Source organism: Brienomyrus brachyistius, chromosome 14 (genome assembly GCF_023856365.1).
Source record: "Brienomyrus brachyistius isolate T26 chromosome 14, BBRACH_0.4, whole genome shotgun sequence".
Taxonomy (NCBI): Eukaryota; Metazoa; Chordata; class Actinopteri; order Osteoglossiformes; family Mormyridae; genus Brienomyrus; species Brienomyrus brachyistius.
This window is the reverse complement of record NC_064546.1, coordinates 4,221,247-4,246,505: the sequence shown is the minus strand read 5'-3', so window position 1 is coordinate 4,246,505 and position 25,259 is coordinate 4,221,247. Positions and strand designations below refer to the sequence as shown.

Here is a 25,259-nt window from a genome sequence, read left to right as displayed (position 1 = left end):
GTTTCTTAATATTGGAAAAATATTTGATGTGCTTTATTTGTAGATGGATATATTTTTTTTCTTAGCACCAAACGGGAACCATTAATCATTGTATTTCTTATGACAGGTGTATAAGTTGGCAGGTTAATGCTGCTTGTTCTATACCATGTGTTCAAGAGCTTTGCACTGAAATTGAATTATAGTGTATCAAAGGTACACAAGTCAACTTTCAAGCAATGAAAGTGTCTCCGTTGGCAGTTGGTGAGTTAGGCTGTGAACTTTCCCTCCCAGGCTGAGAATGGGGTCATGGTGCCCCTTCTTATTGCGGCGGGTGGGGGAGGAAATGCCTACCTGGAAGACCCTGAGAGCAGCCTGGACCACATGAACCTGGAGCAGTACGACAACCACACAGTCGCATCTGGGACCAACGGCAAAACCGGCGCTGCAGGTCAGCCCTCTTTCATCGCATTCTTTTATTTACTTATTTTCCAAAACATATATTTTTCATTGTGTTTCTAGGGCTAGTGCTGGTCTTGGGTGTTCTGGCACCCTTGGCGAGATTCTGCTGAATAGACCCACCCCCAAGCAGCAGAACCCAAGTTTGGTCTATTCATTCATATTAAAGACATTTCAGCAGCACAGAGTATCTGGCTGCTAACTAGCTACCTTGTAGAAAAGTAGTGAAATATTAAAACCAGTGTAAATAACTGTAATGTCATGGAATGCAAGCAGATGCATTACTTCTGATTTCTTTTCCTGCCTTAAGTTGCACCGTAGATGAGTGCCTGTGTCGCAGACTGGCACTGACAGACTGGCCCTGTGTATTACAGCTGGGGATAATCTGGCCAACACATTGTTCATTTAGCCTGATAAGTTCTGGTTCAAATCCAAGTCCTTAACAAAAATAATATATCTCAATTACTTTAATGGATATAGTGAGTAGGTATAGAGCATAAATTACAAGGTGCAAACACCCTACTTGAAACGGCATCTTCAAAAAGAATAGGATAACCATGTGTAAGGCTTAAGAAGACTCATCACGTTTGGTCAGCATCCTTGACCATGCCACCATAGATGTCAGTCTGGGATGAGGCAAGCAGATGAGTGTTGAACCGTGCATATCACTGCCCCATTGAGGAATCCGCTCCTCTGCCAATACAAGCACAGGGCTTCAGCCCATTATTCTGTCAGCGTGAGTGAGAGGTTGCATAAATTCACTGTGTTTAGTCAAAAGAGTTTTTCCCTGATCTGCTGTGAAGAACAGAAAAATACACTGTAGCCAGGCAGCCAGGATTAGACAAATGCATAATTCCCAGCTTGCAGAATCGTCCTTCTTTTAAAACTCTTTGGGGAAAAGAACCCGAGAGGGTGTGAAAGAAAAACCCATGATTATGCAAATTTCCAATGCTAATTTAATCAGTAATTAATAATGAAACTTATGATAATACTGTTGATTTAAATATGATGATTGTAATGACTGGCTTCAGTCTTGAAACATTCAATATACTAAACATATAATGCAAGTTTGCTTAAGTAATAGTTTTTCATTTAGGTAAGAGGAACTGACATGTTTTGGCATAAGAGCTTGATTTGCAAAAGGTTAAGGTACAAACCTGATCCAAAAAGTAAGACTGCTGCAGTAAACATTTATAAGAAAAGTGCCTATATTGGGGGTCAAGATTACGTGAAAAGAGAACTAAAGGAACGTATGGGGAAGTGAGACAAACTTGTTTGAACACAAGAGTGATGATGAAAAGGTCAACCCTGTTCTTACCTGATAATGGATCAAGTTTAACAGAAGTGACTGGTGTCTACAGATATCTCCCCCCCCCCCAAACTGTCTGTAAACTGTCGCATTTTTTGGCTATAAAAGATGTATGCACTTGTGGTTTCGGCAAACAGAACACGAGACGCATGAAAGACTGCTAAGTGTCTGCATCTCGAAGCTTTGCAAAAGAAATAAAGTTTGTCAGACTCTTAAACAAACCGACTTCAGCGAAGTTTCTACCACAAGGGATAAAAAGAGGCCCTCTCTCTGAGAAAAATGATGCCTTAAAGCCCCTTCACCATTCCCATTAAACCCGAAGATTTCCAGTAACATTTACTGTTTTGCTCTGTTGCGGTACGTATGTGCCTGTACAGACAACGGCTTCTTTTTCTCCTGCAGGCGGTGGTGGAGGATGGATGGGTGCCTCAAATTTTGCCAGGGCTGGAAAATCTCTTCTTGAGGGGGCAGAGGGGGGTACATCTTGCCCCGAGGCCCTGTCCAGCCTAGCCTGGGCCACCTGTGGAGGATTTGGAGGTGGAGGAGGTGCCTGCACTGCTGGAGGGGGAGGAGGTGGATACAGAGGTGACCTGCCCAGTGTTTTGGACACATCAAAATGTGCATATAAAAAGCAGAGCAACACATAGTGACACAGACCAGAAAAAGACATTTCATTTCCTGGTCCAATGCCTCAAGAACATCTGGTGTTATAGCAAAACATCAATCCATAAAAAGCTATTCCCCAGAGTCCGCTAAACTCATCGTGGTGTTTTTTTTTTTTTTTTTTAAATAACAGAAGGTTCAATTTATCTCTGAGGAATCGAGGCTAAAATACAGTTACTGCTTTTTACACTGTTTTTAAATGTACTTCTTATTTTTCTAGTTGGTTGCTGTAAGCAGAACAAATATCTCACACAGAAATAAATGCATTCTGGGTAATTGGATAATTGCTCTGGCAGGATAGGTCACAGCTGTTTCCATTAACAAATTAGGATGCGGCTCTTTGGATGGCGTTCTTGTCATCTTATAAGTGGCATGATTGCAAGTGGGACAACTTGTCAAGGATCTGATTGGAGTGGAGGAGCCTCAGATCTGTTCAGAGTATCATAAAAACTGTTAGCGTAAAAGGGCCTATTGAGAAAGGTCGGTGTAAGGGGGGTCAGAGCAGTCATGCGCTGCAGATTTTACTCATTAGTGAAGCTGAATTTGAATGTGAATACTGGCTACTGTGTGTCGTTTTGTCATGATATTTCAGTAACATCTGTGCATCAGTGTAGCTTTAGGATCAGTATAATGTTATAATATCCAAATATTTGCTTAATCGTACATGAATTCCATTTTATTTAATGTGCGTAAACCTCCGGCTCGCTGAAAATATCTTCAGGTTTTGTAGAGCATCTGCTCAAGCTTTGAGCAAAGTGCTTCCAAATCTGCTTGGCCGAACTACTTTTACTACTGAAACATCTCTCTGCTCCACTCTCACATCCCATCGCAGGTGGGGACACATCCCTCACTGATAACATCACTGCAGATGGCCAGGAAGGAGTCTCCTATATACATCCCAGTGGGGAGATCTTTCTCCTCCCGTTAGCAGGTGAGGCTTCTTTACCTCACTGGCCCAAAGAGACCTAATTCAGTTTGACCACTTTTATCCAGCTGCCACCTGAGATTAATTCATCTGAGACACTGAGGCAGACCTGATCCTTGTGTAAATCAGGCAATGTGGGAATCATAATGTGAGTGCAGATCATGTGGTAATGCCATGCAGTTTTAAATGGCCATCTGTCTAGTGTAATGTGCCTTCTTTGTTTAAGAATATTCTTCTGACTCGAGAGGCCAAGCAAAAGCGGCATTCTTCAGTACAGAGAGTAATCAGTTATTGAAATGTAAAAACACTAGGGGCAGAAGGAAGAGCCAGACAAGTATCTTGTGGAAGCGATTCCCTTCACATTCATTATCCTGCCACTGTTAAATAACAGGATTGCAGAAGAAAAGGCTAATTGCTTGCATGTTTCCTGCTTGCATCCAAAGCCATGGAGAGCCACGGCGAGGTGGAGATCAAGGTGCAGCTGAACTGCACGCACTGTCAGTCCCAGAACTGCTACAGGAATGAGGACACCAAGGTCACAATCTGCCTCTGCCCACATGGGGAGGTGCTGGCCAGCGACAACGTCACCTGCATGGGTGAGCCCCCTCACCTCCACCCCCACAGGCAGTTGCCAGTTCCCACCCTATTTCCCACTGATTTGCATTGTGTGCGTGCTGCTGCAGGACAGGGGTGATGAAACCATGCTGGGGGCTTCACACAGAGCATGATGGGTAATCACCATCATTTATAAAAGAGCTGCAAACCAGGCTCTATGCAGGGTCTGGTGTAATGGCTTAGCATGTAGCAGTTTAGCATGAGTGTTGATGATTCATAATGTTTATTTACCTGTTGTTATGGCTTCTCTTCCACCTTCCACTACCCTCCAGATGAAGCTATATGGTGGTGACCATTTCTCTTATAACATTTCACAGTCCCCACAGGTCTCGCTCTCGAAAGGAATCCATCTCTACCGCTCGTCTTGGCTGCGGTGGCCTCCACAGCAGTGACTGTCATCATCCTGACCTGCGCCAGTCTCACACTCAGTAAGAGATTCTTCCAGCTCTGCGTGACCTCTGTCCCGTCCACCTTCCATCGGCTCTGAGACACGGCTCGCCCCCCGCCCCCCACATTTAACATCCGCCCTCAGATCTACCCCCATGTCTACTCCCTCTTTTAGGCTTTAAGCCTCTAGGTTGCAATTTGATGCAGTTTGCTGTATTTCTCCTAGAGGAAGTCCGTCATCCAAGCCTGCATACTTTGGACCAGGCAATGAGATGGAAAGAAAAACAACTTCTAAGTTAATGTCACAGCTTGACAAGAGCAGGCCACCATTATGGCTTTTTAATGAGAAAATAGTAATGGAGCATATTCCCTTCTAGGCAAATTTCTGGTCTTCATTTGAACCACCGTGAAATCCATGTGGTCTTCACTCAACTTTCCAGATTGAACTCAAGGAAACAGTGATTTTCAGGTCACATTTTTCTTAAGGTCACTAGTTTTCATACCAGCTCGTAACATATCTCAAAGAAGACTGGCGCTATTCGTTTTAGTACAATAGCGATTTGTACGTGCTGCAATATATCATGTTTAAAAGAAATGTGCCAGTGTCAAAGAGTTCTGGCAATATTATGGGGTTTTTATTTGTTTATTATTAAAGAAATCAATGATACTCTTAGAGAAAACTCAAAATGACATGGAAACTGGATACTAGAGCTTATATGAAGGCAAAGATGTGTATGCAATATTACATCATGGCAAAACGTCAGCAATTGAATAATGTTTTATGGGAGTGTTGTGGAGGGGGAGTGGATATTAATTACCGAATTTTTTTAAAGTCATGCCGTACTTGGGGCAAGATGAGGGCAAAACCATTTTTCACTCCTACACTTTGGGACAAAGTCAAGCTGTAATGACTATGTCAGAGATGTATGTCATGCACTACAAGGCATCTTGGGGCTTATGTGAAAGTGTGAGTGGAGAAGAATTAAGGATGGGAATGAAGCAAGCACATAATAATCTGCCATCATTAATCAGACTCACCTTACAGTACTTACTCTGCGTTATCAGACTCACCTTATTTACACTGCATTATCAGACTCACCTTATTTACTCTGCGTTATCAGACTCACCTTATTTACTCTGCATTATCAGACTCACCTTATTTACTCTGCGTTATCAGACTCACCTTATTTACTCTGCATTATCAGACTCACCTTATGTACTTTGCATTACCAGTCCTTACCTTGTTTTGTTCCCTGACTGCTCAGAACCTAGTCTCTAGGGAATTAGAGAAGCGACTGCTATTCCGTGCACGTTTATCGACATCTTACATAATACTGAAGGGTAGGAAACAAAGGAAGAGCATCATATTTTTTCAATATTTACTTAGTTGTTACAGATATATAACGGGACCCATCTGATTTATATGAAAATTACTGCTGTGATATTTTTAAGACACTAAAGACAAGAGAGTGAGTAAACACTCAGAGCTTCTGATGAACAATGTAGACCCATCCTCCAGCTTTATTACACATTTCCGTTTTTGTCGCTTTTCACGTGACACAACGACGAGTTCTGCCATCGACGCAGGAGACATTCCTGGTGGCTCTGACTTCCTGTTTTTCCAAGCAGCCCAGAATTAATAGCTGGAGTTGTGACTGTCACAAGATCACAAGCTGTTGCTGAATAATGTTTTAGAGAAACTGTCCGTATACAGTATATGTTTTATTTAGCTTGTTATACATGATTAAGCTGTTACTGGAACATATGAAACGAAAGCACCATCTACTGTTTATCCACTATCGGTACAAAAGAGGTCTTGTCGTTAGAATTTATATATGATTTAATATTGGGTGGCTCTGCCATGGTTCTGGTGTGTAAAAATAGCACTGTTTGTTCAAAAAATGGCTGACTGAGAGCATAGATTGAGAGCATTGATCAGTTTGAGAACTCCCAGCACATTTCTCCTGCATTATACAGCTGTTTGAACAGGTAAAGTCAAACATGTGTGACACTATAAAGCATCTGAAATCTTGTCCTACTGTCTCTTGTGCTGAATAAAGGCCACCAGAAACAGGTCTGAGTTGAAACTGTCGTTTCAGCTTATTAAAGGTGACATCGCTTCAAAAGGGGGATTCTATGAGCTATAACTATATACCTAATGGTAATAACCTTTCATATTCCACATAGTGGTTGAATATTTGCCTGAAGGTTGCTGATTGAGCTCCCAGGAGGGGCTTCATTGTAGTAACTCCTCACCATGGTACTAAATATGAATTGTTCAATTCCAGTATCCAGTGGGATAAAATTTGCTCTGGGGTATACAGTACATATCAGCTGTGGAATAAAGATGATCATTTAAGTAGCAGAGTTGGGCAGTGTGATGGCACAGTGTGATGGCGCAGTGGTTAGCGCGGTCACCTCACACCTCTGGGAACAGGGACAGACTCTCCACCATGTCTCCATGTCTGTATGTTCTCCCTGTGTCATTGTGGGGTTTCCTCCGGGTACTCCAGTTCACCCCCCCCCCAATCTAAAAACATGCTGAGGTTAATTGGAGCTACTAAACTGCCATGGGTGTGTGAGAGAGAATGGTGTGTGGGCGTGTTAAAGAGAAGGGTGTGCGAGCGTGTGAGAGAGAATGGTGTGTGGGCGTGTTAAAGAGAAGGGTGTGCGAGCGTGTGAGAGAGAATGGTGTGCGGGCGTGTGAGAGAGAACGGTGTGCGGGTGTGTTAGAGAGAACGGTGTGTGGGCGTGTGAGAGAGAATGGTGTGTGGGCATGTTAGAGAGAATGGTGTGCGGGCATGTGAGAGAGAATGGTGTGCGGGCGTGTTAGAGAGAACGGTGTGCGGGTGTGTTAGAGAGAACGGTGTGCGGGCATGTTAGAGAGAACGGTGTGTGGGCATGTGAGAGAGAACGGTGTGTGGGCATGTGAGAGAGAACGGTGTGCGGGTGTGTTAGAGAGAACGGTGTGCGGGCATGTTAGAGAGAACGGTGTGTGGGCATGTGAGAGAGAACGGTGTGCGGGTGTGTTAGAGAGAACGGTGTGCGGGCATGTTAGAGAGAACGATGTGTGGGCATGTGAGAGAGAACGGTGTGTGGGCATGTGAGAGAGAACGGTGTGCGGACGTGTTAGAGAGAACGGTGTGTGGGCATGTGAGAGAGAACGGTGTGTGGGCATGTGAGAGAGAACGGTGTGTGGGCATGTGAGAGAGAACGGTGTGCGGATGTGTTAGAGAGAACGGTGTGTGGGCATGTGAGAGAGAACGGTGTGCGGACGTGTTAGAGAGAACATTGTGCCGGCGTGTGAGAGAGAACGGTGTGTGGGCATGTGAGAGAGAACGGTGTGTGGGCATGTGAGAGAGAACGGTGTGTGGGCATGTGAGAGAGAACGGTGTGCGGACGTGTTAGAGAGAACGGTGTGCGGGTGTGTGAGAGAGAACGGTGTGTGGGCATGTGAGAGAGAACGGTGTGTGGGCATGTGAGAGAGAACGGTGTGCGGACGTGTTAGAGAGAACGGTGTGTGGGCATGTGAGAGAGAACGGTGTGTGGGCATGTGAGAGAGAACGGTGTGTGGGCATGTGAGAGAGAACGGTGTGCGGATGTGTTAGAGAGAACGGTGTGTGGGCATGTGAGAGAGAACGGTGTGCGGACGTGTTAGAGAGAACATTGTGCCGGCGTGTGAGAGAGAACGGTGTGTGGGCATGTGAGAGAGAACGGTGTGTGGGCATGTGAGAGAGAAAGGTGTGCGGACGTGTTAGAGAGAACGGTGTGCGGGTGTGTGAGAGAGAACGGTGTGTGGGCATGTGAGAGAGAACGGTGTGTGGGCATGTGAGAGAGTACGGTGTGCGGACGTGTTAGAGAGAACGGTGTGCGGGTGTGTTAGAGAGAACGGTGTGTGGGCATGTGAGAGAGAACGGTGTGCCGGCGTGTTAGAGAGAACGGTGTGCGGGTGTGTGAGAGAGAACGGTGTGCGGACGTGTTAGAGAGAACGGGGTGTGGACGTGTTAGAGAGAACAGTGTGTGGGCATGTGAGAGAGAACGGTGTGCGGACGTGTTAGAGAGAACGGTGTGCGGGTGTGTTAGAGAGAACGGTGTGTGGGCATGTGAGAGAGAACGGTGTGCGGACGTGTTAGAGAGAACGGTGTGCCGGCGTGTGAGAGAGAACGGTGTGCCGGCGTGTGAGAGAGAACGGTGTGTGGGCATGTGAGAGAGAACGGTGTGCGGACGTGTTAGAGAGAACGGTGTGTGGGCATGTGAGAGAGAACGGTGTGCCGGCGTGTTAGAGAGAACGGTGTGCGGACGTGTTAGAGAGAACGGTGTGCGGGCGTGTTAGAGAGAACGGTGTGCGGGTGTGTTAGAGAGAACGGTGTGCGGGTGTGTGAGAGAGAACGGTGTGCGGGCGTGTTAGAGAGAACGGTGTGTGGGCATGTCAGAGAGAACGGTGTGCCGGCGTGTTAGAGAGAACGGTGTGCCGGCGTGTTAGAGAGAACGGTGTGCGGACGTGTTAGAGAGAACGGTGTGCGGACGTGTTAGAGAGAACGGTGTGCGGGTGTGTGAGAGAGAACGGTGTGCCGGTGTGTTAGAGAGAACGGTGTGCGGGTGTGTGAGAGAGAACGGTGTGCGGGCGTGTTAGAGAGAACGGTGTGTGGGCGTGTGAGAGAGAACGGTGTGCGGGTGTGTTAGAGAGAACGGTGTGTGGGCGTGTTAGAGGGAACGGTGTGCGGGCGTGTTAGAGAGAACGGTGTGTGAGCGTGTTAGAGAGAACGGTGTGCGGGCGTGTTAGAGAGAACGGTGTGCGGGCGTGTTAGAGAGAACGGTGTGCGGGCGTGTTAGAGAGAACGGTGTGCGGGCGTGTTAGAGAGAACGGTGTGCGGGCGTGTTAGAGAGAACGGTGTGTGGGCGTGTTAGAGAGAACGGTGTGTGGGCGTGTGAGAGAGAACGGTGTGTGGGCGTGTGAGAGAGAACGGTGTGCGGGCGTGTGAGAGAGAATTGCTTGACGTCATGTAGGAGTCATTCTTGATGTAGCCAATTGCGATAATATTTCCAAAGTCTAATGGCTCTCAGGGGCCGATTGTTATGCATCATGTACTGACAACTGGGGCTTAAGACAGAATGAATATACTGCTCTTTTCATGCTTAGAAAGAAGCAGGTTTCAGGCTTATTTATTCTCCGATTTTATGTGGCAATATAATAATCTTTGAAGATTATTAACAAATTTCAGGCTTGCGGTAGATTAGGTTTTTGCTGTGCATGAAAATTTTCTGTAAAGATGTCAGATCATTTTCTAGTAACTCCAGAGCTGATTCTGCAGTGTGCCTAGCTATCCAATCTACAGCTGAATATACTTTCTTGAGCTGATACATTCCCATATATTGGACAGAGCACATAGTTTGTGCTATATAACAGGCAAAAAAGGATGCAGGTTAGCTTAGCTTATTGGCTCCTGTGTCTTCAGTCCATGAGTCATGCCCTAGCTTGACAGTCTGAAGATCTATGTCCTGGAAGTATGAAAGTTTAAAAAACCGTCTTATCCCTGCCATTGTGCTTGCCTGACTGCTGACAATGGGTCACGACTATTGTCTATCTTTAGTCCAGGTGTCCTGCCCTCCTGTGCCCCAGGGTCTTCATCCCCCAGAGACTTGAGTCAGGATCCCCCATAAAAAGTGGACAACTCCAGTAATTACCCACCATGCTGGACTGACTCTCTCTCATGCTCCCAAATTTAATCCCCATTTTCCAGCACAATAGAAGATGCATTTGAAATATATCATCTACTGTAGACTGTTTCCCTCAGCCAGAGTAAATGAGTATCAGCTGAGCAAAGATACCAGTTCTGGCTTCAAAGCCACTCTTAAATGACCCTAGACATCAACCAGCTTCAGGATCCCTTTGACTCACATCTGGATGAATGGATTTGGATGCAGTCGCAGCTCCTTTGTCTTCCGATGTTATTTCAGCTGTATGTCTCAAATGGTGAAAGTCAGTGGAAACCATGCACAGACGCTGTGATAGGACGATGCTTTGCTCATCAGTAACAGCTTTGGTACGTTTGCCTTAGCATAAAGTTCTTATTGTCACAGTTCTACCATCTTAGTTCCCCAGAGAAGCCAGATATGACTGTGGTGTATCGAGCAGTTTCCCAATCCGGTCCTTGGGGACATACAGCTGGTCCACATTTCTGATTCCTTCAAGCTCCCAACCAAAGAGTCCACATTTTTGCCCCCTATTTGGAGCTGGGAGGGAGCAAAAATGGGAACTGTCTTTGGGTCCCCGAGGACCGGATTTGGAAACATTGGTCTACAGGGTCATGAGGGAGGAGTGCTCAGGCATTTAACAGTGTCTCCCCACCTGAGCTCTCCCCCATGCAGGTTGGTAGTCTATGCAAGCTCCTCAGTCGAGCATCAGTCCCTTCCCCTTCCCCCATCTGCACCCGAGGCCCAACGGCAACATGGATCTTTCACCTCCAAGCATCGCCCCCCCAAGGCAAACTACCAACCTGCATTGGGGATGCGGCCAGCCTCCAAAGAGGGTGAGTCCCCCCAGGCAATTAGCTAAGAGGGCCACATGTAGGCTGAACTGTGTTAATGGACTCAGGAAGGTCATCCGCAGCCATATTCTACCATGTACCCCTAACTTGCCTTACATGAGACTCAGAATAGCAGCAACCTGCTAGTCCTTCAGTCATGTTTCTCATATGAAAACTGCTCTTTGCTCTTTCCTTCCTTTGCCCTTCCCTGTCACGTCTGATTCACCTGGAATAACGTCAGAGGTGGACAGGTCCAGAAAGTAAAAATCCAGACCAGGATTTTGTTTTAACCAACCAGTTGAGTATAAAGAGTCACAGTCGCAGAGTACTCAACTGGTTTGTTGAAAAAAAATCTTTTTACTTTAATAATTTTTACTTTCTGAACCTAAAATGTCCACCTCTGAATGAAATGTATAGCTCATAAAGCATGGTTCCCCAACTCCAGTACTGGAAGGCCAGTCTGCAACACAGTTGCAAATTTTCCTGCTCAAAGACACCTTAATCAGCTCACCAGCTAATTGTCAGATTTAATAGGTGTGTTTGAGCAGCAGCTGTGTTGCAGATCGGCCCTCCAGAACTGGAACGGGGGAACCCTGTCATAAAATCTTTGGCTGATCTTGGCATCCCTGCCATTCTTCATTTTTGCTGTATTAATGGGAGGCCACTGTGAAATGTAAGTCTCAGCTAAACAGACTAGGAGTTCTTCTGCATCAGGCCATGAGCTTAGCTCTCCAAGGTCATTTTAATGCTACTGAAGCAGGCGAATCTGTCGCACGGTCAGTCCTGCCCTCCCTTCTTTCAACACGTCTTTTAACCTCCCACATCTCACTTTGTAGTCTATTACCGAAAGAAGAACCGGCTTCAAGGAATGAGAGTGCGTCTACAGAGTCCAGACTACAAGCTGAGCAAGATCCGCACCTCCACCATCATGACAGACTACAATCCCAACTACTGCTTTGCTGGCAAAGTGGCCTCCCTGAGTGAGCTGAAGGAGGTGCCTCGCAAGAACATCACACTGCTCAGGTAATTCTTCTTGCTGACGAGGAGGAGCTGGACAGCCAGGAGGTGCTGAAAGGTGACCCAAGGCATGAAATAAAACCCAGCACTTCCAAAAGAGCAAAACATTTCCTATAATATTTGTTCAGCCATTTTGATTGTGTAAGACAGACTGTTGACCTCTTTAAGGACATATCCATCCAACGGTCTGTGACTTATTCAGGACTGGGTTGCCTTAAGCCTGTCCCAGGATTCATGTGGACAATGCAAGAGACACCGTAGATAGGACGTGGAAAATAGTAAAAAAAAATCATAAGTACATGAGTAATTAGAACCCAGTATCTACGATTTATATATTAACGTTATGTTTTTAAGTTTAAGAAGTTTATTGTCATATGCATGGTAAAACTGTCAGTTACACCATACAATTATTCTGCATGTTCCGCCTGGGCACAGTTGATACAAATCAAAAATCTGCAATATCAAAAATCACACAGTGCAATGTAAACATATAAACGTATAATGCAGTAGACAAATATACATAAAATATATCGATATGATACAAATATGAAAAAAGAAGCTCCCCAGGTAGAGGTTGTGCAAAGTGTGTGTGTGTGTGTGTATGTGTGTCTGTCTGTCTGTCTGTCTCTCTGTCTGTGCGTGGATTAGGTTTATATTACATTATGGGGACCAAATGTCCCCCACAATGTGATACAAATATGTTATTTTGACATATTTTGACTATATTTCAGGTCCCCACACAGATCTGTGACTGCAATCAAAAAAGTAAAAATGCCAAAAGTCTCGTATTACGTTTGGTTACTTATGGTTCCATTTAGGGCTGGTTAGGGGTTAAGGTCGTCATGTAGGGATTAGAGTTTTCCCCATAGACATGAATGGAGAGTTCTTACAAAGATATAATTATGAACCTCTCTCTCTCCCTGTGTGTGTGTGTTGGGGTGGGGGTGGGTGGGTGCTTTCAGCTCTATCTAGTACTTTTCCATGTGGCTTTGCCACATCGTGGGGGTAAATAAACCTACCCCCTACCCCCTTTTCTGTGCTTTTTTTTCTTTACGAACACCTTTTGTACTTAGGCAAATATCTGTAATGTTTGGCAGTACAGTAGCATGAACCTTGCGGGATCCTTACTCTGCATCTTGCGTTAATCAGTGAGACGCGACCTGCAGTGACCCCGTCTCCCTTCCCTCCCTCCCTCTGTGGACACAGGGCCCTGGGCCACGGTGCCTTTGGTGAGGTGTACGAAGGCCAGCTGCTGGGACATGGCGATGACAATATGGCCATGCAAGTTGCCATTAAGGTCAGTAGTAGCAGCCAGTGACACAGCTGTTGAATTAATACTTTATTATACATTACCCAGCAAAGAGAAGAATGTGTGTGAGGAATCTTCCTGAAGCCACTGGATGTAATAATAATCTTGTTCATAAAAGAAACATTAATAAGAAAGTCCAAAGCATTCATTAAGTAAACATTGTTGAAAGGTGTAGCTGGTACTTGTAGGGCTGGGTTACCTGCCTTCATAGAATTCTGCAATCTGTGGCTCAACAGACTCTTCCTGAGGTTTGCTCAGAGCAGGATGAAATGGACTTCTTGATGGAGGCACTGATTATGAGGTGTGTGACCCATAAAGCCCATATGAACTGCACACAAAAGTTCAGCAAGTTCAGCAGGGATCTTCCCCTGCAAAACATGTGTCAAAGGGAAGAAGTGTGCAGATTAGTGCTGCTGTCCTACTGTAAGCATTTTCTTTTCAATACATAATTATCAGAATTAGCCTTGGACTGTATTTTGCACTTTTTGTGGAACACTTGACAAACTTCTTACTATTACTGTCTCAGACAGGTCATAGAGGTGTTTCACGTGTAGCTTGATGACCTGCATGAAGCAGTTTGTAAGGTAGCACCATGTTCATTAGCATGTCGTTGCCCCCCGCTACAGTAAGTTCAGCCACCAGAACATTGTGCGCTGCATTGGTGTGAGTCTGCAGACCCTGCCACGCTTCCTCCTGCTGGAGCTAATGACAGGCGGTGACATGAAGAGCTTCCTCAGGCAGAACCGCCCCAAGACTGTAAGTTTAACATCATGGTCCAGACAGTAGTGATGGCCAAAACGACGTTTCATGAACCATGTGCTGTATTTTCTGCCCCCACTAGATGGTGGTCTTGGTTTGCTTCGGGACATACTTTGAGCAGAGCACCATCTAGTGGGGTCAAAAAATACAGCGAATGGTTCATGAAGCGTCATTTTGGCCATCATTACCAGTGGTGTAAAAGTGCACCACTTTAATTGCTGCCATCTGGCACTGAGATGCTGTGTAGATGTGTGTGCTAGCCTGTCACTGTTATCTTCTGTATGTGTGTTTGCCTGTGCTTGTGTGTGTGGTAGAATATGTGTGGAACTCTTCAAATGGTCTGCACATGTTCCAGGGCAAGGCCTCCTCCCTGTCCATGCTGGAGCTGCTGCACATGGCCAGGGACATTGCCTTCGGCTGTCGCTATCTGGAAGAGAACCACTTCATCCACAGGTTGGGCCCTTCAGCAGGTTCACCCATCCAAACTGCCCATGTCTGAATATAACTAGCATATCAGCCATGATCATTACTACAGCAAGTCTGAGCAGGGAATGTCTATCCCAGAGTTCACAGAGAAGCTGTGCAACTTTTTTACTTCTCAAAGTTGCAATGACATAATAATGACATGGCTATTCTACTCCTTTTTTCAAACCAGTGACACATGAGTGTAGTGTCTTCTCTTGAATATTTCACATTGCCCTAGATGGGCTTAGGATGGAGAGATAAAGCCTTTCACCCTTCTTGTACTGATCACAATGACCCTGTCAAAACAGTCTGCCTGCATTAGATGATATCAAAGCTCGATGAGCCAGCAGGAGCTCGAATATAGCTTCTGAGAACCTGGGACTGTCTTTGCGGCCCATTCCCAAGCATCAGCACTCCATTTTAGCTTATTTTAGCATGTATAATATATGGAAAACAATGCCCCTCACCAGGAGAAGCAGTCTGAAGATGGATGGATGGATGGATGGATGGATGGGAATGAGGGATAGTGAGTTATTCTTCCTGATCATTCCAGAGACATTGCTGCGCGAAACTGCCTCCTTACCTGCTCTGGCCCCAGGAGGGTGGCCAAGATCGGAGACTTTGGCATGGCGCGGGATATATACAGGTGTGTAATGCGGCCTCGCATTTCCTGCTTGCCTTTCCTCCCTCTTTCTGCTGGGATTATGAGGCCAATGACAGAGCTAAGCTGGAGGGAGCCATGCAGTAACTGCACGGGGGGGATGCTGAGTCAGAACAGGCTGACATATGGCGCAGGTCATCAACATCGTAGATAAGGGTGGTACAGGGATGACGCTGTTTTCCTCGCTGGATGGTCTGCTTGGAGTTAAATGCATCAGTATCCGTAGATCTGTTCACGCTCTGTGGAGCAATGAATGAGCTACTCTTTAAATGGAATTTAAAACCCAAGGTGATTTCATGTGTAAACAGCTTGGGCAATCCCTGTAACTAGTGTAAGTGCAATGAATCAGAGCTCCATGTACCCGTATAGGGATCCACTCTAGCAGCAGAATCAGTGCTAATACACTTTGATCTGGCTGCCCTAATGATGCAATTTGTACCTACAAACTCTCATTCTGCTGTGATCACAGGGCCAGCTATTACCGGAAGGGCGGCCATGCCATGTTACCTGTGAAATGGATGCCTCCTGAAGCCTTTTTGGAAGGGATCTTCACCTGCAAGACTGATACATGGTAATGTCAATGGCAGCTTCGAGGAGGTTTTGAGGAACCTCACTTCTTCCATTAAAGCAGTAGAGTACCTCTATTACAGCACATCTGTTACATGGGCAGTAGCTTCTGAACTCAAGAAGCGAACGGACTCATACAGGGTAATGCAAACTTTAGGGCTCGCTAAAGTCACACACTTGAAAATTCATTCCAGTGAACATCAGAAGATTTGCATGGCTCTTTCCTTTATTAACTCTTGTATAAAATCATGTCTTTCATGTTAGTTAATTGTAGTCTCAGTTAAAATAACAGATGTTGCAATGAACAGCTTTTTTTGCATTTTTGTGTATACTTTAAAAAGTGAGTGGGTTTGTATGCTCCATCTTTATTTATGTTTAATTTAATTGCAAACTACTTACAGGGATGACTTTTTTTTATTAAATTTGCATATGTATAATGTTTCTTCAAATGGTGCTTACCTGTGGATGGCTATTACAACTAGCCCCAGTGCAGAGGACAAATATGGCTCCTCGTGCAATAATACAGGAGGGGAGCCTGACCTACTTCCCTCTGTCTCCCCCTTTAGGTCATTTGGGGTGCTGCTGTGGGAGATTTTTTCTTTAGGCTACATGCCCTACCCTTGCAAGACCAACCAGGAAGTGCTGGAGTTTGTGACAAGTGGAGGCAGGATGGACCCCCCAAAAAACTGTCCTGGACCTGTGTGAGTTTCTGTAGACAAGTGTTATTGCGAAAAAATTATTATTATTATTATTATTTAGACTGCTGTTAGACACTGGATCATTTTCCATACTGACTTATATGTACTTTATACAGTATAATGTGAAAGAGGAATTGCTTGGTAATACGTCAGATATAAAGACCTCTGCAGAGAAATACAGTCACTTTCTTAGCAGCTTTTCTTGGCCCAGAGCTGTTCTAAAGCCTATGGAGATATCTGTAGGTCCCTGCTCAAAGCTGAGTGTTGTGTCTGGCATGTGGCACAGATACCGAATCATGACCCAGTGCTGGCAGCACTGTCCAGAGCACAGGCCCAACTTCAGTACCATTCTGGAGAGGGTCAACTACTGTACTCAGGTAAGGCCCGAGTCCACCTAATGAGTGCCTGTCACACACGATTCTTGCTTTTCTAGTATATTAAGCTGCTGTGTACCACGACATACAATGTAAGACACGTGCAGTATTAACATGGAGGTATCTGCATGTAGCGCATGTATAATAAGCTGGAAGGTAAGCAGATATAATGATTGGATTAGGAAACAATGGTATGGAACACTAAATCAGTAAAGAGGCAACATGGATTATGCCTCTCAGAGGAATATCATGCAACTTGGAACAATCAGGACACTGGAATATACCTCATCCTAAACTCTATAGTGGGAGGTAAAATGGACTTGGGTAAACCCACGATCCTTCATATTCTGTAGGAGGCAGTGATGCCTTTTCTGTTTAGTATGCCAGCACAGCATCATGGTGGCTGAATGCGAAAATAGTGAAAGGAGTAGGTGGTCTTTAAAACAAAAGTTTAGCTGCAGACTTGATTTCATCTTCATTGCATCTTCATGTTGCTTCTCCCGGAGAGGGCAATAATGGCAGTAAGTTAAGGAGGCCAGATCAGACTTATTTTTCCACAGCATCAAGCTTGTATCAGAGATGCTGATGGTCAGTGAATTCCAAACCACGTCTGATGACTTAACTCTCATCTTACCACCATGGACCTCCTCAATCTGCCCATCGGTCTCACTGTCCCCTTACCTTCACTCTGGAGCAAGTCTCTCCTCCTTCACCTGAAAGAAGCAAACCTCTCTCCATGGGGGGGGTGGGGGAAGCCTCCTGCCCTCAGATCTGGAGGTGCTAATTCTCATATCTACTGCCGTCTGGGAAATGCTGATCAGGCGAGACCAAAAGCGTAACATCAGCTGCAGATAGCAGTGGTGTCTGTCCCGGTCCACCATCCTGGATGCACTTCTGGCCGCGGCGGCCCCATGTTTCAGCACCTCTGGTTATATTCGTAGAGGAACAGAGCAGCAGCCCCTATAGCCCAAGTTCCCGCCCCCCTCCCACAGTCTGTGATGGGACGTGTGCACACTTCAACAAAGCACATGTAGGCTGTCTTAGCATATCCCCACCTACCCCATATCGCCGTGCTACAGGCAGGAGAGGCTGCACTATTCATTTTATTATGTGAGAATGATTTGTTTTAGTTTCTATTCTAGTTTATTTATATCCCATATAAACTGCAAAACCATACATGACAGGTGAACCTGAATACAGCTCCTACTGTAAATGCAATTCTTATGCAGTCAGTCTCCAGTTTGTACAGTATATAATACAGTAACTACATATGGTATTATATTGTACCTCAAGCCAATGAACTGCTGAAGCCATGCAATGTTTTCATGAGTGTCACAGAGTCATGCGTGTGTTTGTTACGCACTATTGTGTTTGTTATTTTTAATATAATAGGCTTTATGGCAGTCCATTCGTAAGTATGGCTTGTCTGTAATTTGGATGTTCTTAAACCAGGGACAGTAACTGTACACTCTAATAATGGCACATTCTGAAAACAGTGACTTGTAAGTGTACTGTAAAACTTCAAATATTAGAACTACAGTAGAAATTTCTTCTGCCAAGTGTCCATATGGGAATTAGCATGTGAGACACATGCAAATGGTTATTTATAAGGGTGCCTGTTCTGTGAAAATATGTGTCAAAGAAGCAAAAAGAAGGATAAAATAATGAATCCAACGGCAGAGCATTAAAGACAGCAAAATAACTGAGAAACAGTTGATACTTGTCAGTAATCAGTGATATGTGGAACCACCCACAAGACAGTTGCTCCAGTTAACGTCCTGTTGACCTTGAGCAAATCCATTACCCTGTTTCTCAGACCAGGGGAGAATAACCTAAACACAGATAAATTATCCTCCACGAAAGCTTGGGAGGCTGGGGAACTTAATCTAAAGCCACCACTTACACTCCAGAACTCCCTCCATTTTCCCTCCATTTCCCTCCATTTTCCCATCTGTGCAGTGTTAATTAGCCCTGGTTAGCTGGCTCACAATGGGTGTGGGAAGGCGTGATTGTCACGAACCCCAAAAAGCCAATGATTTTTTCCATTTTTGATATGGATATAGATTTTGGGTAGGAACCTTTTTGAAACTTTGTGGGAGGTGGCCCATATATAAGATAACGGGGCAGGAATTAAAACACCAATGTGCCCAGTTAGTGCTTAAGTGTACTGTTGGATATCACTTGTTGTACGTCAGCCTCCTCCACATGAATGATGGCTGAAGGCCATTGAAAAATTGGCCTGCTGGGACCGCATGAATTTTTCATCATTAGCTCGAAGCTGCTGTGAGCTGATTTATAAAATCATTCAAACGTCAAATAAAATGGGCTTTTTCGAAAAAAATGTCCGACATGTTTTCTGAATTAATTATATCGGGACATAACCTCCAAATGCGGCTGTAAGAATGAATTTTTTTTAGATTTAGGTAAGGGGCATGCGCTGACATCACCTTGCTGCACCCACCACACAACAAACCACTTTGGGGACGAAAGCGGGTGTATAGCCGTATAGCGGGTGATGCCTCAGCACCACACTAGTCCGAATGGACCAGTGTGAGTTCTTTCCAGTGGCTGGAGTGCCAATCCTGCAGATTAGATTTAGGTCAAAGGTTAATTATTTTGCCTTTAATTTTATGGTGTGTTTTAGCATATGAATTATATATATATATATATATAACCCAGTGATTATCTGTCACCGCAGTTGTTATATTGCCTCCCACTGTACTGTATGTTATAATAACAAAATGTCAGTTAGCAGTTCATATTAGTGTAAGCTGGAATTTTGACTGCCAGTGAATGACGCACTACAGCCTTTTAAATCATGGTCCCAGTGTCCCCTCAAGCCTGTCAGATATAATACATGCCCCCATTATTCTTGTCATAGAGCAGTTCCCATAATAGGATATGAGTGTTTTATGGGTCTGTCAGGATTCTGTTTCTTCCTTCCATCTCCCAGGACCCTGACGTCATCAATATGCCCCTTCCAGTAGAGTATGGGCCCCTGGCAGAGAAGGAGGTCAGTATTGTTCCCCTGACAGAGGGATCTGCAGCCTTGACTCCTCTGTTGACCCCAGAGCCCTCCCTGCCCTGGACCATCCCTCCACTCCCTCAGGGCCGCAGCCCTTTGTCTCTGCAGCAAGTTCTGCCACACCAGCTTGAGGCATGCTCACAAGCGGGCGCATTGGAGGTGTCCTGGGTGGAGCCTGCTCTTTCCCCAGGGGCCGGATCTGGAGCTTGGCTTCAAACAGACCAGCACTTGCCTGTTGCTGCTTCTTCCTCTGGAGGACAGAAGTTTAAGAACAAGACGAAGAACCTCTGGAACCCTACCTATGGTTCCTGGGGGCTGGAAGGCTTTGGACGGGGAAAAACAGCTCTGTCACAGACTCAGTCCATGCCTCTGTCTGGCACCCCGAGCAGCCCATCAGCAACCCCCGCCCCCGAACGGGATGACTCTGGATTTGATGGCAATGGAAGCTCATCACCCACCAGTTCTCAGGCTTCCCCCTCCTCATCCTCCCCTTCATCACTGCCTCCTTCCAGCCCCAATGCTGCCACCAGCTCAGCTGCCACCACAAGTCCAATCAAGAACCAATCCACTGTTGGCACAGAGCTGGCCAAGTTACAGAGTTTTCCATGTGGCACTGTAAACTACGCCTATGAGGACCAGAACTATGAGGCTAACAACCTCCCACTAGTGGTCACCAGAGTCCCAGTAGCCAGTTCAAACCCTGGTCCGTCCATATCCTGGTCAGGTATCTCCGTTTCAAGGATCTCCAAGCCTCATGTGAAGCGCCACGCCAGTTATGGGCATGAAGACATCAAGCGGTACACCAAGCCGGAGAAGCCTACTCGTGACAGGGACTCTGGCCTCTCCCTCTCTGAGGACCTTACCGTCATGCCAGTTTAATGGCACAGAATGACATTGAATATATTGGGATACGCTGGAATCCATCCAACACCTCACGCTGCAATGGGCCCCAGCAGCCTTATTTACAGTCATCGCTTACTTTTCTCTGCCATTTTTGTAGAGTTATTGACATGCCATCCATTGTCCATCCATTTATCACAATCAGGACCACAGGGAGGGCCTAGAGCCTATCCCAGGCAGCTTAGGCAACAAGGCTGGGGTACAGACTGGACGGGATGCTCGTCAATCACAGGGCACATGCCAGCACACACTTATTCATGGTCATACACTACAGGCTATTTAGAGATATCTGTGAGTCTAACTGCATCTCTTTGGACTATGGGAGGCAACTTCTGATGGTTCGCCAAGTAGAATGCAGGTGGCCTGGCCATGGTAGAGGAAGTGAAGGACTCATGTCTTACTAGCTTGTGGGAGTTTTGCTTACACAAAAATGTTCTGAGGGCAGAAGGAAAAATAGAACTAACCAATCAGATTATAGAGGAGGTGGGTCCAAGCAATTACAGGAGGTGAGACCATGACATCGGATTGGTTGGTCCTGCCTCCTCTAGTTGCTTGGACCCACCTCCTCTGCAGTCTGATTGGTTATTTCACTGAAAAAAAAAATATTTTTTCATTTTGCCCCCAGAACATTTTTGTGTAAGTAATATTCCAATGAGCAGATTAAAATGGCGAGTTCTGGCTATTTCCAGAGTTGACTTTCAGTTTTGCTTGCTGCTCATGTCATCATATGCAACAGAAGATAAGACTACTACTGTATCCGGCAGAGGAGTCTCCACTAAAACCCCCGCAGGGAATGGAATGGAGGAAGTGACAACTCTAGCCCTGACAGAGTGCATGGGCGAGGTTCCTCCACAGCCTTCGTACAGCATGAGGCCAGCCAACCACTTCATGTAAAACCAGAAAGTTACAAGAGAAAAACCCCAAGGTTGTTGTTGCCAAGAAAATATGCATAGAAAGACCTACAAGTTTCTGTTTCATGTTGTGAAGCCACTTGACTTTTAAGAGTTGTTACTTTTGCTTAGACAGTTAAAAACTTGAATGATTAACCAGTCATTTGTGTGCCGTTTTAAACATAGCATGTTCTGTTTTGTTTCTTGGCCTGTTGTGGTGGAGTGCATGTCTTTAATTCCCTGTAAATAATGAAGGGGAGGTTTTAAGAATGTGGGCGGATAGAAGACTGCACAGTTGGAAGATGAAAAGGCCTGTGACGAGAAGATGCACAGGAGGATTGTGGGAGTTTACAAGTGGGAATCATTTCATTTAACCTCAGCAGAAAATTCAGGGATAAAAGATCTGACTGACTCCTTAGATGGCGCTGCCTTCTGTGAATAAGTGCAGTAAAAATATTTCCTTTGTTGTGTTACGTGTATCTGAAGTATATACTTGGCAATATGAACATTTCTAAAAACCGGCTGCTGCGTTATTCAGTTTGAAGTCAGGATATTAGGACATTGGACGTTGAGGCTGACTGAGTAGCGTTTTCACTGACCAATGTACACAGTTTGTGCATTCTCCTTGCTTTACAACATGTTTTCTCCCACACTGCAAATACATGAAGTTCCGGTGTATCTGAATTTCCCATAAAGTGTGACTTTTTCATCAGTACCCCAAAGTAGGTCTGACTGTCACCCCCTGTTATTAAGATAGGAAAATTCCAATGTCTGTTTTAGGTTACAACATATTTCCATAAATACGCTTGATAAATTTTGAAGCAATTGGTGGTGTTTTAATACCCTTTTATGAACAGTTTTTATAACGCAAACTTTATTTCTTAAATATATTCCATCTTTGTTGTGTTGTTATGTGATTATTGTGTAAGTTGCAGATATACTTTCACGGCCCCCATTTTCCAACAGAGCTTGAGTAATTAGTAATCATTTACGACAGGTGCAACTGTGATATGTTTCTTTGCTAATATAAGAGCAGCGCAATCAAGGTAGAGAGAAGCTGTGCAGCCTGATGACAGCTCTGCTTGGCAAAATTAAGTCATTTTAAAGCATTTCAAGGACCCTGATTTAGTGACTGATTTAAGAAGTTAAAAGAATTGGATTGACAGAGGAGCGATGATGTAGAAACTGCAGGAGGCGTGGGTTGGGTTATTTGGTTTAGGAATACAGTGTAAAGGGGGATTTATGGGGTGGTAAAACAAACTGCTGTAGATTTTTTCTTTACATGTGTAATTTTGACCATGAATGTCCAACACTGATGACTGCCCTTTTATGTGATATAATCATTGTCTGTGTTTGTCCAGATTTAATATTTTTAGTTTTATTAGTATTTTATATAGAATGTTTGAAAACTCTGAATTGCAGAAAGCAGCCATAGCATAGCAATAATTCTGAATATATGTCATAGAACAAGAAAAGAAAATAAGCCACCCGTCAGACCCCATAATGTACTCATTATTTGTGTTGCAGTGGTAGTTATCCTATTCTCTCATATTTATATTGTGTATTTCTACAGGTTTTGGTAATATGTGCCCCACAGGTGATCACCATTGATTCTGAAACTCGCCTTATGGAAGAGATGTAGGGTGCAGCAGTACTGCAGTTTATTCACCAGGGGGCAGGATTCACAATGGACACACTCTGCAGCATTGCATTGCGCTTTCTTTGATGTTTGCCAAACACATTTTTAAAATATGCTATAAAAATAAATGCGTTCTTGGTAATGCTTTTTTTTTGTTGAAATACAGCAGTGGAAAAAATTAAGAGACCACTCTCTTTTTAACTATATCTGCATTTTTAAGTACTGGTTTAGTCGTGGCTCTGCTGGCCGAAGGCTATGCTGAGCTGAAGGTTGTTTCCAGGATCAAAATTTCTAAGACAGCAGTTCACAAAAACAAGGTGAAGCAGGAGACACTGGGAACGACCAGAAACCAGCCAGGTAGGGGGCGGAAGCGACACTCTAATGGCAGAGATGATGGTTAAGTTATCCGACAGTTTCTCATGAATCACAGGATGACATCAAGTGACCTTCAAAAGGAATGGGAAACATTAAGTGCAGGTGTGAAGTGCACTGCTAGGACAGTTTGTATCGGGATCCTAGAAGCAGGACTGAAGTCCCATGAAGCAAGGAAGAAGTCCTTCATTAATGAGAAACTAGGAAGAACCAGGCTGCAGTTTGCAAAAAGATATATACTATTCAAAGATGCACAATGATAATTTGAGAAATTAGTGAAACAAAATTCAATTCAATTCAATTTATTTTTATATAGCGCTTTTCACAACAAGGTTGCCCCAATGCGCTTTACAGGAGTGTGTTATGGAACATCCTTAACAATGATAACAACACAGAAACAGTGAAAAATGGTCTCTTAATTTTTTCTGAGGCTGTGTATGTTATTTTACAGATGCAGATATTGTGTATTGTAATTGGGACTGTTGACAGGAAAATTAAATCTCCATCCATCCATTCATCAGTCTATCCCTATAACAGAGCCAGAAATCATAGCAAGGATGGGCTGGTAGAAAATCAGGTGGCCACACCTATAACAGTTCACTTGGTGAGAAAATCAAACTACAGACTCACTTATATATTTTTATCAGTTTGGAAATGACCTGTGGCATTACTAAGACCAAATGAACAAAGAGAAATAAAAAGCTATTTGCTTCTCAGCAGCACATTTCCTGCTATTGGTTTTATCGTACTGTATCACTCGCTGTGAACGCTCAGGGGGAGGGGCTAGGTTCCCTCTGGGTGGGCCCAGAACCACCATTGTCGCTATTGTAGATCCATCCATCCATCCATCCATCTATTCTTCCATCCATCCATCTGTCTATCCACCTTGTATTGTTTTACTCAATACAGAGTTTTGTGGTGGGCCTATAATTTTAAACAAAAATTATAACTTCTCAGATGAGACCTGGTGTCTGTTAGTGAGAAAGAGTAAAAATAAAAAAATTCCATTTTAAGAATCCAAAAATGTAAAATAATAAAGCAAGTCTTTATATACCGAGCAACCTTGCTCTTAATATGTGTTTTCATAGTCTAGCTATCCCACCAGGCAGAATGTTGTTAACGCTAATCGATACTTCATTTTAAGTGCCATGGTGCCACTTCACACTCTGGCGATTACGGTACAAGCATCATTTTTCTGTAACACAAGATAAAGCCAGACTAATGGAAAGACTGGGGCACTTCAGTAATTAGGTCATTTCCCATTTGGTCTCTTAACTGCTGTGTGTTCTGTCTTTAAGCAGCTCACACCTGCTGTCCTAGTTGCCTGGGAGCAATTTGAATTATCCTCTTTTACTTTTATTATAAAAGTCGGTCAGTGGGACATAAAAGATGAGTGTAGCCTGCCGCCCAACATTGTCCTGAACGCTGCTCTTTTTCACACACTGGAAGCTCGCTAAAACCCAGTACGAGCCGACAGAATCTGGTAAAACGCAAACATCTGGCCATCAGATGATGGACAGAGAATACAAGCAGAGCGGACTAGACCGCAAGGGATGTAAATTTACTTTTTTTTTAAAAAACTACATTTTATCTCCAGTTCAGTACGGGTTATTTTACTGTCCTTAGCGTTTGTCGCTTCGTTTAATGAAAAAAAGTCATATAACTCCCCAATTCTGAGAGTCCAGTTCTTTGCTGGTGTTGACACAGACTGGCTTCTTTACG

At 44.6% G+C, this 25,259-nt stretch overlaps 1 protein-coding gene across 1 annotated transcript in view; it reads left to right on the top strand.

Moving 5' to 3' along the window:
• Positions 1-21,085, top strand: part of ltk (leukocyte receptor tyrosine kinase) — a 60,216-nt gene extending 39,131 nt beyond the window's left edge. The window contains exons 15-29 of the mRNA XM_048973815.1: positions 250-427; positions 2,147-2,329; positions 3,240-3,338; positions 3,776-3,928; positions 4,265-4,375; positions 11,698-11,884; positions 13,085-13,175; positions 13,424-13,488; positions 13,814-13,943; positions 14,302-14,399; positions 14,965-15,057; positions 15,542-15,643; positions 16,206-16,340; positions 16,624-16,714; positions 19,665-21,085. Of these exons, the coding sequence (XP_048829772.1) occupies positions 250-427; positions 2,147-2,329; positions 3,240-3,338; positions 3,776-3,928; positions 4,265-4,375; positions 11,698-11,884; positions 13,085-13,175; positions 13,424-13,488; positions 13,814-13,943; positions 14,302-14,399; positions 14,965-15,057; positions 15,542-15,643; positions 16,206-16,340; positions 16,624-16,714; positions 19,665-20,615 (2,667 nt within the window). The 3' untranslated portion in view covers positions 20,616-21,085. The remainder of the gene's footprint in view (positions 1-249; positions 428-2,146; positions 2,330-3,239; positions 3,339-3,775; positions 3,929-4,264; positions 4,376-11,697; positions 11,885-13,084; positions 13,176-13,423; positions 13,489-13,813; positions 13,944-14,301; positions 14,400-14,964; positions 15,058-15,541; positions 15,644-16,205; positions 16,341-16,623; positions 16,715-19,664) is intronic.
• Positions 21,086-25,259: the final 4,174 nt, after the last annotated feature.